The sequence below is a fragment of the Mesoplodon mirus genome (assembly GCF_964341445.2).
Source record: "Mesoplodon mirus genome assembly, chromosome: 2".
NCBI classification, from domain to species: domain Eukaryota; kingdom Metazoa; phylum Chordata; class Mammalia; order Artiodactyla; family Ziphiidae; genus Mesoplodon; species Mesoplodon mirus.
Window position 1 is genome coordinate 138,271,305 of NC_138977.1, and position 14,127 is coordinate 138,285,431.

At 37.7% G+C, this 14,127-nt stretch overlaps 1 protein-coding gene across 1 annotated transcript; it reads left to right on the forward strand.

Annotated features, from left to right (window-relative positions):
- Window positions 1-11,096: 11,096 nt before the first annotated feature.
- Window positions 11,097-12,489, forward strand: LOC309812581 (phosducin-like protein 3). Its single transcript, XM_082636414.1, has 2 exons — window positions 11,097-11,607; window positions 11,802-12,489. The coding sequence occupies exons 1-2, from the start codon at window positions 11,214-11,216 to the stop codon at window positions 12,200-12,202; spliced, it is 795 nt and encodes a 264-aa protein (XP_082492540.1). The 5' UTR covers window positions 11,097-11,213; the 3' UTR covers window positions 12,203-12,489.
- The last annotated feature ends 1,638 nt before the right edge of the window (window positions 12,490-14,127 follow it).

The following is a 14,127-nucleotide window of genomic DNA, read 5'->3' on the forward strand; positions in this document are numbered from 1 at the left end:
GGGGCTTTTTCCTGAAACCCCTAAGCACCAGATTTCCTCCTATATAGGAGTGGCCATAGCAGTAGCAAGGTCTTTATTAATAAATAACTTACCGCTAAAAATAACTTACTAGATTAAGCACTGAGGAAAACGGAAACTGACATAAATTCGGTATCAAAATATAAATCTAACATATGTATGTGTTTGTCATAACATCTGTATATGTTTGGAGGCTGACAAAAGAAGGTTGTTACCTAGAGATTATTGTGGTTATTTGACTTTAGCTGAGAATATTATTAGACTCTGTGAAGTACAGGTGTTATCAACTGTAAGCACTTGTAGACCCAGGAGCTGTGCCATCAGGTTTCAATTGTCTAGGCATAGGAATAAATGTGAACTTCAAAGGAAACTTTCATGTGAAGAAGCAATTTGAGTGAACAGAAAAATAATGGACTGGAGAAGGCCGGGTTTAAGAAGGAACAGTAATACACCACCATTTCATCTTCCATGAGGGATCATTAGGAGATGTTAAGAAAAAATTTGAAGTTAAAATTTCTGGGCACATGAATGTTGAATACAATTTGCTGATTATAGATTCCGCTATTACTATCTTAATCAGTGGGTAACTTGGATAGCCATATATGTAGCCTTAACACTTATGAAGATATAGATACTTTTATTTTATTTTTACTTTTATTTATTTATTTATTTATTGAATTGAATTGAATTTATTTTTTTATACAGCAGGTTCTTATTAGTTATCCATTTTATACATATTAGTGTATACATGTCAATCCCAATCTGCCAATTCATCACACCACCCACCCCCCCGCCCGCCCACCACTTTCCCCCCTTGGTGTCCATACGTTTGTTCTCTACTTTTAAAGCTTAGCATTTTTCTAGTAGATCTGGTAGACAATGGAATATATGTCTGTAGGACTGAACTTACAAAGTTGCTTAACTTATATGAGGGAGTAACTTAGGTGCTGAGAGAAGCTGGTTCACATTTTCCTTTCTTTTTCCTGTATTGTATATCAATATAGAGGGTGCAGTTTACCACTCAATTAGGCACGGCCACTCCCCACTGGGTTTAACACTAAAAGTAAATGGGTTTCCAATCAGACCGGTGTTGTTCATTCACAAAAGGAAAATAATTTCAAATTGGAGCATGTGTCTGTGCAAACTCATGCTGCTGATAACATACAAAAAAAGAGGTTTAGTTCACACGTTTTTTATTGCCACACAGGGATACAAATGAGAAAATTAGGCTATAAGACTTGATTAAAGTTTCAATATATGAGCATTTTTTAAAAAGTGTCCATGAAAAAACATTCTGACATTTTTCCCTGGCTTTGCTGTCCTGTTGGGTAGCAACGTGCTCTCCCTATAGCAAACAAGCTTGATGCTATTAGTGCCACAGGGCTCATCCCATGTGGTATAGATCTGTCTCATTTCTCTGAAATGTGCTCTCCTGCATTCCAAAAGCCTTCCTTTGTTTCCTCTGAAGAAATCATTTCTAATTTGAAAACCTTTGTAGATGAAATCCATATATCTTTTTACTATTGGTGGGTAAGGAGCTCTCTTCTTTGGATACTGGATAATAATAGATTTTGTGGGTATGACAGCAATATGGCCATATTCTCTGTGAAAAGAATTGCTTTCATGCTGTTCTTTGAAAGAAGAATAACAACCTTTGTTATTGAAGGAATTGCTTCTTTTCATCAAAAATTCTGAAGTATCTAATGGACTCTGAGGATATTCCTTTTCTGTCCATGCTGAGATTCTGCCTCTAGCCCAAGTGTTGAAACTGCAGATGTCCACTACACCAGACCAGAAGCATTATTTTTCAAATAGTTTCTCACTTTTTTACATCAAAACTGAAGTAATAAAAACTCTTCTTGGTGTAATAGTTTAAAAATGGAGAGGCATTTCTGGCTAAGATGGTATTCTACATTTTGAACATATTTTAAAGGGGGGATGAGAAGCAGATTGTCATTGATTATTCATAATATGTTCTTGAGAGGAGTTTAATAAGCACAATGTTCTAGAAAACACAGCTTTGGAAGGGTCACATTGCCTGGCCACATGTTATATATTAAGGAGAATTAATGCGATTGGAGATAATTTCTGCTATGGTGTTACTGCTGCTTGTTAGTGCAAGAGCTGGAGGGTACGTGAACTAAATGTTCCTTAGTTCACACGGTAGTGCATGATGCATTTTCTTGGCTTTCCCCAAAAAGCCATAAATTGATTGAATGAGCTGAAGAAGAAATCCAAAAGGATTTTCAGAGGGCAAGTACTCATTGGGGGCTATTCTTGACCAAATGGCTACTTGGCTGTGTTATCTGAACAACATCACATAATCTCTAATTGCTCCAGTTACTTCATAGGTCAAGTACAACCCAGTCTGTGTCTACATGACACCATTGCAACTATTTGAAATCAAAGCATTGTCTCAAAATGAGCTCAACTGATTTTGTTTTTCCCTTGAGTTGACAGTTTTGTTTGGGTGTTGTATAGACAAAGCCTCAATAATCAGCAGTAAAACCTCAGCCATTTAAACTCTACTGATTCATAATTTGTGTTATTTTGACCTGGGTGGATCTAAAGTTTATCTTAGTACAATCTGTTAAAGACAATTAATAAAATTAATATGCTAGTAGTATAAACTAAATGAGACTGCAGAGGAGATTAGATCAAGATGGAAAAATGAGCACATGCTCCTATTTTTCCTTCCACCTCAAATCCTTAAACAGAAAATATTTAAATATTTAAAAATAATAAGTCCATAATAACATTGTAAAATAAAGAGAATGACTGTAATTAAACATATGAAATCAGTTGACTAAGGAAACTATAGCCCTCCAAGTGCACAAGAGGATAGTGCAAGATATATGGGGAGCTCTCTAGGGGACCTCTACACTTTAAGGACATAGGATCCAAGGGGCAGAGAGGTCCCTGAGAAGAATCAAAGCAGTTCGTTGGGGTGTCAAACTGACACAAGCTGGTGAATTGCTCCACAACCAATTCCAGAGTTCGAAGCCACTGATATTTTTTCTTGGCATAGTGAGTGTGAGGATTTGGGTCAGAGAGGAGGGCTGGCCCTTGGTGGCTTATGATACCCAGGTAGGATAGAAAGCCCTTACTCCTGTAAAATGATTTGGTACTTCCTGGTTGGGTAGCTTGTTCTACTCCTTTCCCATGGGGGAAGAACCACAGTAAATATGCAGTCATAGGCATACAATGAAATCATCAGGCATTCGTGACAGTGAACTGAATAAACATAACACCTGAAAAAAAGTCAATGAAGCTTTCAGGAAAAGGCTTTGAATAAGTATAAATAATATTTCCAGTGGGATGAGAGACTATATCTTGGAGATAAAAAGACATCTTGGAGATAAAAAACAATATAATTGAATAATACTTGGGAACTTCCCTGGTGGCACAGTGGTTAAGAATCTGCCTGCCAATGCAGGGGACACAGGTTCGAGCCCTGGTCTGGGAAGATACCACATGCTGTGGAGCAACTAAGCCCGTGCACCACAACTACTGAGCCTGCATTCTAGAGCCCGCAAGCCATAACTACTGAGCCTGTATGCCACAACTACTGAAGCCTAGAGCCCATGCTCTGCAATGAAGTGTAGCCCCCACTCACTGCAACTAGAGAAAACCCACACGTAGCTATGAAAACCCAACACAGCCAAAAATAAATAAATAAATAAATAAATTTATTTTTTTAAAAAAGGAAAAATAATTGAATAAATTTAATAGCAGGTATATATAACTCAAGCATGAATTAATGAGCTGCAAGATTAAGCAAAAATAATTCTAGAATATAGCATAAAATAACAAATAGATGGAATCTATGAAAGAAAAGTTAAGAGATAAGCTGAAGTTTAAATATCAGTGTTATAGAAGTTTCTATAATGAAACTATGAATGAAAAATAATCGAAGGAATGATAGAAAAAAAATTTCTAGAGATCAAGATAGACATGAGCCTTCAGTTGGCCTGTGGGTGCCGAGCTAGGTGAATGAAAAAAGACCCACGTGCAAATAGATATATTGTGGTGAAATTTCAAAACTAAGGAAAAAGATACAATTCTAAAGACTCAGAGAGTAAAAAACTATATTTCTAATGAGAAATGGAAATCAGATTAACATTAGACTTCTCATTGGCAACGTTGGAGGCTAGAAGGAAGTGAAGAAATAACTGTAGAGTTTATAGGGAAAGTAATTTTAGATTCATAATTCTATGTATCCTTAAGCTAGTTTACAATTTACAAGGATAGGAATTTGAGATTTATATATTTTTAAGATTCACAAAGCCTCAGAATGTTTACTAACCACAGAAACATTCTAAAAGAAGTACTAAAATGTTAAGCAAAGTGAAAGAAAAACAATACAAGGGAATAATGTGGAGTACAAGAAATAATGATGGTAATTGTAGTCATAATTACTTAAACAAGGATTTGTTTGGCACATACTATTTTTCAGGTACTGTGTCAGGAGCTATTCATTGATAGAATGTTTGAACATTCATGTTACAAATGTAAGAAGACATATTGCAAGACCAAACATAATTGTATATCTCTCAAATCACTAAAGGAAAAGAATGAAATGAGAAAATTTAACCAATTCTACAACAGCAAGAAAGGTACATGAGAAGCAAACAGAGGCATGACTTATTAAAAAAATAAAACAAGATAGAAGGAACAAGCCCAAATATATTAAAACATATAGTCATAATCACATTAAAGTTATAATCATATTAAAAGATTACATTCTCCCAGTAAAAGTTAAGGATTCAGATTAGTTTTGAAAAACAGAGGTCAGGTTACTTGATACATCTGACTTAAACCTTGCTAGCTTCCTTTGTGTTCTTCAGCTGTTTCCTTCCCTCTGAATACACCACTCACATCTATATGAAATCATGGCCACTGCCTTTGTGGAGTCTAGAGAAAGAGTCATATCTCAAAAAGAATTTTGCCAGATGGAGTTAGTTGAGTGCAGTCAGATAGGCCAAGACTAAGAGACGAAAAGAGTTTTTGAGATAGCTGCAAAGTATCATTAGCATGGATTAAAAGAGAGAGTGACAGTTTAAGACTTAGAAACACCTTTTGATCCTCTAGCTTTCTACAGACAGGAAACTGGTGGAAAAAGAGACTTATCAACCAATGTTGGCATATTCTCCAATGCCCTCTCCATATACGGCCAAAGAAGAGGGAGAACATCCCAAAGAATGGAGCTAGTAGCCAAGGAAAACAATGGACTGGAAAGTTTCTCCTAAGAAACAGGACTGGGGCCTAACTGAGAGATTTTCTATCCCATGGTAGGGCGTTCTGTCCAGAGTGATTTAGAATAGCTATAGACCAGTGACTGCTATTGCCTTTCATTCTTCCCCTTTTGAAATGGTGGTGCTTACTGCAGTTATCCTGTCTCTATCCCACCATTTATGATGGCTGTATGGAAGGGTGGGGGGCAAATAACTTATCTTTATAGGTTCACGGTTGTTTAGATCAAGAGCAACTACACATGGATCCAATCTAGATCATAAGATCTGGGACTTCATACCTAATGTTGTTATTAAGACGTTTTGTGATGTCTTGGAGGGGTGAGTTTTTCCTGTATGAGAGAATGAATATTTTTGATCAAGTGGGTGGGCTGCGGTTAAGTTGGACAATTGTTTTCAGTTTTCACTCTTTCTCTGTACCATGCTACCTTGCAGTACCTCCCTGTGGAGTAGTCATTGAATTTGGACTTAGTCACAGAACATGCTTTTTAGTGGTGTGGTACAAGCAGAGGGTTTAAATTTACTTGTATTGTTTTGATAGCTTTTTGTGTTTCTACTATGTGCTATGAGAATAAGGTACCTCAAGTAGGTACTGATTCTAGAATGAGACATGTAGAATGATCTTTGAAGCCAACCCACAATCTTGTGGGTCAAGAATATTGCAACTAAGAACAGAGAGCTACAGCCAACCTTCAGACCCATGAGTGAGAAATGAGAACCTGTTGTTATAAGGTGCTGAGTTTTGGAGTTGATTACTATGCAGTATTATTGCACCAGAGATCAAATACAATGGGAATTGGTAGAAAGAGTAATTAACAGATGTATCTGTTAAAATGGGCTAGGTTATACTGTGACAACAAACAGTCACACTATCTCAGTGGCTTAGAACCACAAAGGTTTTTATGTGACTCATGCTCCATGTCCATTGCGGGTTGGCTGTGGCTCTAATTGAGGACCCAGGCGGATGGATCAGCTACAGTCTAGAGCACTGGTGGTCTTATGGCTAAGGGGGAAAATGAGGATGGCAAAGCATATGCTGATTCTCAAAGCCTCCAGCCAAAAGTAACCAGTGACAATTCTGTTCACATTTCATTGCCTTAGGAAATAACATAGCTACTCCTGAGGTCAATAGGGTAGAATTGTATAATCTTCCCCTGCCCCCCACCCCCTCCCCACCCTCCCCACCCCACCCCCCACCCTGGGAAGATCAGATGTAACAGGTTAATAACAAGTTAAAAAGAACAAAAACAAATTGCTATGCTAAATGCATTCTAAATCGCCTCTGCATAGGTTCTGTCAGTTGGCATAAAAATATGTCAATTATTATCGTGATCACAAGAGAAAAAAATTCTTACAGTAAAGTAACTTCAACTTCTTTCATGTAATTGCAACATATATTGTGGCATGTTCTACATTATGTTGAAGTTTGGGGACTGAAAGTAAAACCCTCAGTATACCCGTTCGGTCTTTAAAAGCTTTCTGAATTTTCAAGAGCTATCAATTGCATGCTTTTTATGGTAGAAAGAGTACTGTTTTTTGAGTATTCAAATTCTGCTTTTTTTTCCTGTTTGAATCCTTTGAATCTGTCTGCATAACAGTAAAATTGGGGAGAATAATACCTCTACTTTCTTGCATATCTGTAAGGATGAAAAAGGCTTTACTTAAAAGGTCTGAATATTGGTGTGCTCAGTAAATGATAACTGCTGCTGTTGTTGCTTTTCTTGGTGGTATTGTTCCTATCCAGGAAATTCATACTTGGTTACTATATATATATATATATATATATATATATATATATATATATATACATATATATATGTCATTCAAGTAGACGACAGTAACATGAATCTTCTTCAGTATAGTGGTACTCAAGGCCCAAATAATTGCAGCCAGACCCTTGAGGTTTTGAACTGTTAGTCTATATATTGTTGGGGAAAAATGAAGAAATTTAAGATACTTTTCTATAAGAATAATTCTTATGGAGATAATCACTTGGAGACTACATTATCATTGTTGATGAGAACTAGAGGAACTTGAGTTATATTTTTAAAAATCTATAGAACAGACACTTAAGATATATTTGAACCAGTCATGCAGTTGTCTTATCGTGATGATCCAGCACCATTCCAAGGAGTGTACTCAGGTATATACCCCTTAAAAGGCAGCATGTACTGTTTTCACAGCTGGCATATGTAAAATTTTGTCAGATTCCTTAACAATGTTGTTTCTTCTCTTTTTTCTATTATATGACCTCTAGGCAAGATATACTATGGAGCTCAAAATCCAGAAAGTTTTTGCTCAGAAGAAACCCCAGAAAACCCAGCATGCTGATTGTGTCTTCCCTTTTGAACTCAGGGGGAATTCACATGGACAATGTAGTGTGAAAAGAAAAATCTTTTTTAGGGAGGCAGAAGATTTGCCTGAGATTTAGGAAGCTTTGCCCCTTGGGATGTGACGTGATAAGAGCTGGGTCACCTCTGGAAAGGCTTCTCATGAAATCAGCCAATCATATACTACTCAGCACTGTGCTAGGATCAGTGGGGTGTACAGAAGCGTGAGACTTCATGGATTCCATCTTTAAGTAGCTTCCAATAGAGATGAAAAGTTAGAATAATAAATATTTATGCAAAACTCTAATGTAATACTGTGTCAAACTGAGCAAATGTGCTATAAAAATTCAAGAAGAGTACAGTGAAGGCTTGGAAGAGAAGTGAAGTGTCAAGTTAATGTTGGACAATCCATAATGTTCCAAGTTATGGGAAGATCATGGGCAATGATAGGGAAGTGGAGAATAGCCTGCTTGGTGAAAAAGTGAGAAAATCAGGGTAAATAGAAAAGAGGGCTGAGAACCTGGGGAAATTCATCTGGATAGCATGTCTTGAGAGTCACAATGCTTCAGAATTGAGATAGAGAAACTTAAGGAGAGAAGGTGGAGTGAAAAGTGAAATGGTGTTGAAGGCAGGAAACCTAGGATCAAATTTTTGTTCTGCTTCCAAGTAGCTTAATAAATAGGAATACATGATCTTTATTGTCATGGATCTCAAGGCTGGCAGCAAACACATATATTAAAATAACACATTCTTGGACAAATACATATTTAAAATTATGATGAAATCTGAGGGACAAAAAGGTGAGTTTGAGGCACAGTGCACAGAGAAGGACAGTGTGAGCCTGAGGAAGTAGGTCTTGGACCTAAATCATGTTACATATAGTGGATTTCATGCTAAGAGTCATGGAAAAGTCATTTTATTAAGCTAGCAATGGGTGATCTGATTAAGTTTACAATTTTTGTTGTTGTTATTAAAGTTTTATTTATTTATTTTTTAGAGACATTTTAGGTTCACAGCAAAGTTGAGCAGAAAGGTACAGAGATTTCCTATGTATCCCTGGCTGCTACAGCAGTGGGTATATGTATAGCTTCCCATATTATCAACATCCCCTCTCCAGAGTGGTACATTTGTTATGATTGATGAACCTACATTAACACATTATATTCACCCTAAGTCCATCATTAACATTAAGGTTCACTCTTGGTGTTGTAGGTTTTATGGGTTTGGACAAATGTATAATGACATGTATACAACATTATGTTATTATACAGAGTATTTTCACTGCCCTAAAAATTCTCTGTGTTCTACCTATTCTTCTCTCCCCCACCCCTAACCTGACACACACTGGTATTTTTACTGTCTATATAGTTTTGCCTTTTCAGAATGTCATGTAGTTGGAATCATATAGTATGCAGCATTTTCAGATTGGCCTCTTTCACTTAGTAATGTGTGCATTTAAAGTTTTTTCATGTCTTCCCATGACTTGATAGCTCATTTCTTTTTAAAGCTGAATAATATTCCATTGTCTGGATGTACCACAGTTTATTTACCAATTCAGATGAAGGACTTCTTGATTGCTTCCAAGTTTTGGCAATTATGAATAAAGCTGCTGTGAACATCCATGTGCAGTTTTTGTGTGGACATGTTTTCAACTTCTTTGGATAAATACCAAGGAGCTGGAATGTATGATAAGAGTATGTTTAGTTTTGTAAGAAACTGCCAAACTAATTTCTAAAGTTTTTGTACTATTTTGTGTTCCCACCAGCAGTGAATGAGAGGTCTTGCATCACATCCTCCCCAGCATTTGGTGTTGTCAATGTTTTGGGTTTTGGTCTTTCTAATAGTTGTGTGGTGGTATCTCGTGGTTTTAATTTGCCTTTCCCTGATGACAGATGATGTCGAGCATCTTTTTATATGCTGATTTGCCATCTGTATATCTTCTTTGGTGAGGTATCTGTTCAGGATTTTGGTCAATGTTTAAATCAGGTTGTTTGTTTTATTTTTGTTGAATTTTAAGAGTTCCTTTTGCATTAAGAGTTATTTGGGATGATTGTCCTTTATAAGATGTCTTTTGCAAAATATTTCCTCCCAGTCTGTCTTGTCTTCTCATTTTTTTTTGCAGTTATCTCTTGTAGAACCAAAGTTTTAAATTTTAATAAAGTCTAGCTTATCAATTATTTCTTTCATGATCATGCCTTTGGCATTTATTAGGTTTGCATTTTTGAAAGAGCATTCTGGTTGCAAGGTGAAGAAAAGTTTGGAGGGAGATAAAACTGGATACAGGAAGTGGTTGAAATGCCACTATAGGTATGTAGGGGGTTACACAGGCAGAGCATAGCCCCTACTTGATCCTACTTTCCTGGTGACCAAGGAGAGTGTGAATTAACCTGCAGACCACTAAGGAAATGTCACATTGCCCTGTGGAATTGTTTAGTACAAAAGGCATCTTGACATTATTTGGGAAAAAAACCCACTTTTATGCTAATCAGGTATTATTTGCCTATATGAATCATTAACTCTATTCCTATTTTCCTCTCCAGAAGCTTCAGCAAATGAACAGAAACTCTTCTGACTCAATCTTTTCTTTCTTTATTTCCTTGGAATATTGTCATTTTTCTAAAATGTACCAAAATTAAAATAAACATGCTGGTATGAATAAAGAAGCAGACTTCCAAAGTAGGATTAAGAGGAACATTAAATCTCACATTTTAAAAATAGTAGATCATTATCTTCAAACATGCTCTGCCTAACTCACATTTGGTACCAGGAAATTCTTTGCTGGTTGTCTTATCACGTGTGCTCCAGCCTTGGTGGACACACACCAGACGCACATGACTGTTGAATCATGGAGTAATCTGAGAGGCCCATGAGGTCATTTTGAGCTTTCTGCTGCCAGGGTTGCATTGTTCTTTACCAAAGAGCTATAAGCCCGAGGCCTACTTGAGATTTAAACAGTTCTTTCTAAACTACTCTACTCTTCTTCTTTTAGGCTCACTCTTTATCCTAATTGAGGTTCGTGAAATCTTTTTTTTTCATTCTTCATTCTTTTAAGTTTCTTCATTTTCAGTTTTCTTTTTCCTACTCCTTATGTGGAGTTTAATCTCATCCTTTTATATTCTGGTATGGCTGAAGCTTAGGCAAAAACAAGCTATTGATATTTTCAGCAAAGCATGTCAGGGGAGTTTGCCTTTGAAATGTTCCATTTGCTAGGTGATCTTAGAATCCGGTCATTGGATTGGTATGTTACACTAGGTAGTCCTTCAGGGCCAGTCAGAAGCCTTCTGTTTCACTGCTGTCCACCTACACATCCGGAACCAGACTACTTAGTCACATTCCTTCCTCTGCAAATTGCCTCCTGGAACTACTCTTTGGAAAACTGTTGTCCTGGGTAGCCAAACTAAAGCTATTTATAAAGTGGAGTCCACTTCTCTATTTTCATGTAAGTGGAAAACACCTCACACTTCAAAAATCTACAGCTTCATCCTGCCCAACTTGATTTGCTTGGATGACTCTTATATTGGATTCAAAAGAGCTATGTCTCTTGGAATAAAATTTCACCAGGGTGTGTACAATAAAAAGATAATTGGGAAGAAGCGGGTGGGCGGCTGTGCGCATGCGTGGAGGAGAGCTGAGGGGCGGAGTGGTGACCACCGGCCGGGCTCGAGTGACTCGTGAGAAAATGCAGGACTCCAACGCAGACACCGAGTGGAAAGACATCTTATGCAAAAGAGGCATCTTGCCCTCCGAGGGAAGTTTGAAAGATCTGGAGAAGGAGGCAGAAGAGTGGGTCCTTCAGCAGTTCATTGTGAAAACATATGAAGACATGACTTTGGAAGAACTGGAGGATAACGAAGAGGAATTTGGTGAGGAAGATGAACGTGCGATTGAAAAGTACAGGCAGCAGAGACTGGCCGAGTGGAAAGCAACCCAACTGAAGAATAAATTTGGAGAAGTTTTGGAAATCTCAGGAAAGGATTATGTTCAAGAAGTTAACAGGGGCTTCCCTGGTGGTGCAGTGGTTGAGAGTCCGCCTGCCCATGCAGGGGACACAGGTTCGTGCCCCGGTCCGGGAAGATCCCACATGCCGTGGAGCGGCTGGGCCCGTGAGCCATGGCCGCTGAGCCTGTGCGTCCGGAGCCTGTGCTCCGCAACGGGAGAGGCCACAACAGTGAGAGACCCGCGTACCGCAAAAAAAAAAAAGTTAACAAAGCCGGTGAGGGCTTGTGGGTCATCCTGCACCTTTACAAACAAGGGATTCCCCTCTGTTCTCTGATAAATCAGCACTTCAGTGGATTTGCCAGGAGGTTTCCTGATGTCAAATTTATCAAAGCCGTTTCAAGAACCTGCATACCCAGTTATCCTGATAGGAATCTGCCCACGACATTTGTGTACCTTGAAGGTGATATCAAGGCTGAATTTATTGGACCTCTGGTGTTTGGTGGCACGAACCTGACAATGGACGAGTTGGAGTGGAAATTGTCTGAGTCTGGAGCAATCAAGACAAGGCTGGAGGAAAACCCTAAGAAACCCATAAATGTGCTGCTTTCCTCCGTGCAATACTCCATCCCCACCAGGAGGGACAGTGATTCCGAGGATGACTAAGGCTGTGGCCCTCGTAACCTGTTGAACTTTCTTGACGTGACACATCATCTGAATTTTTTTTAAAAGGAAAAAGTAGGAATGTATACTTTAGTTTTAGCCTTTTATAATTACGTTTCAAATCTGATCTCAGAAATAATCATTGCTGGGAATCCTTTTAAATTTCTTGGAACTCTCTTTTTTAAACTAATAATATTTCTTTAAGAAAAAAATAAAAGCCAGATATTAGTTAAAAAAAAAAAACATTGATGTGATGCTTATTGGTTTGCAAATCTGCCAGAATGTAAAGAATGAGATGCTTCTTTCATATCCACCATTGTTTCCATCCTTAACAGAAAAGAAAATGCAAATCTACTCACCAGTACCTATAACAACAGGCAGGTCTGCATTTAATTTTGATTTATTATGTCACACTATATTTTGATATATTTTTCTTTTATGTTTTAATATTATCACCTTATGAAAACACTATAGACATCCTATTCTTGTGTGTTCCTGAAATTTATCTTTTGGTCAACCACAGACGACTTTTCAACAATGTTCTCTACAATGAAGTGTTTTGAGGTCAAAGATCTTAAAAAGACATAGAAAAAAAAGCTTTGACTTTACACCACTAATGGCTTGTTTTCTGTCTTTTAAAATGAGGAACTCTTAGTTGAGCTTGAACTTAGATATCTGGTTTTATGATATTTTGAGATATTAGTCTGTGAGGTTTTTCCTTCTGTATTTCCCCCTCATTCCCATTACTTCCTCCTTCCTGTAGGTAGTGGTTGTGTAATCTCTAACCTCAGGGAGGTCTGTGGCAGGACAAACAATATAAATAGTCTGTACATCTTAAGTGCTTAAATGCATGGCAATTACTGGTTATAAAATAATTATCTTAAAGAATCATGAGCTGGAAATGAATTCCCTCTGATGTATCTTTAGTATTTCCTTAGAGAAGGAGAGAGTGGGGTATGTGGCCCCAAGAACACAGGGGACCTGCTCAGGTTTTTGTCAGCATATGGCTAGATCTTAGAGAGCAGAGGCTTCCTGGGGCATCTAGGTTGGCAAGACAATAGGAAACTTTGCAAAGCTTTCTAAGCATGGTAGAAATCATCAGAGGGTTGATGGACTTGGAAAGGCCAGGCTGAGAGGTTCACCAGACATCTTGGTGATAATCTGTGTACACCAGACCAACTAACTTGTTTAATAGATACTGTAGTTAACCACAGCTTCCCGACCCCTTGGTGCTGCCTAGAGCATCTCTAAATTTTGTCATAGACCATAAGTTTCCCATTGGCTTATGGAGATGACAACATGAATGTAAATTAATTTGCTTTATAATACTGTTGATTATTTCTCACATGCTTGAGTTTGATATGCCTGATTTTGGCTTCTCTTCTTTCCTACACCTAGAGTGTTGACAAAATGTGTACAGTTTTAGACAGGTCAAATGTTATAACAGAGTATTTAGTTTGGGACTCTTCTATGCCAAGTCAAAATATCATGCCTGATATTTATATTCTCTGTATATATGGATAGTATTCTCTTAAGTCACCACTCCCATAAGAATTAGATTAAATCTAAGAAATGCAACATCCTAGAACGTTAAAGGACATCACTCTCTGGGACATTTTCAAGTGTGTCCTCTTTACACATTAGGTGCTTAGGTATTTTAGTGTTTTTTAGTAGCAAATAGGGAAGTAAGTCACCTTTCCTTCTTTTCCTGAATAACTTCCCTACAATTCTGGCCACAGGAAACCTAGCAATGGAAGCAACTCCCACCACAGGAGCCATCATCTTGGGGCATCTTGGGTCTTTAGAAGAAAGAAAAAGCAGGCATGTTGGCTTCTGGCTTTCAGGATATGTCATCAGGATAACTAAGAAATAGAATTTGTTTTTCAGGAAATCATTTTCATCCATACATTCGCTAAGAGAATCCATGA

Bases quoted from the DNA above. Each gene is read 5' to 3' on its own strand.
- LOC309812581 (XM_082636414.1), top strand. From the start codon at position 11,214: ATGCGTGGAGGAGAGCTGAGGGGCGGAGTGGTGACCACCGGCCGGGCT. The intron at 11,608-11,801 runs GTGGTGCAGTGG...AAAAAAAAAAAG, and splicing joins AGTTAACAGGGGCTTCCCTG to TTAACAAAGCCGGTGAGGGC.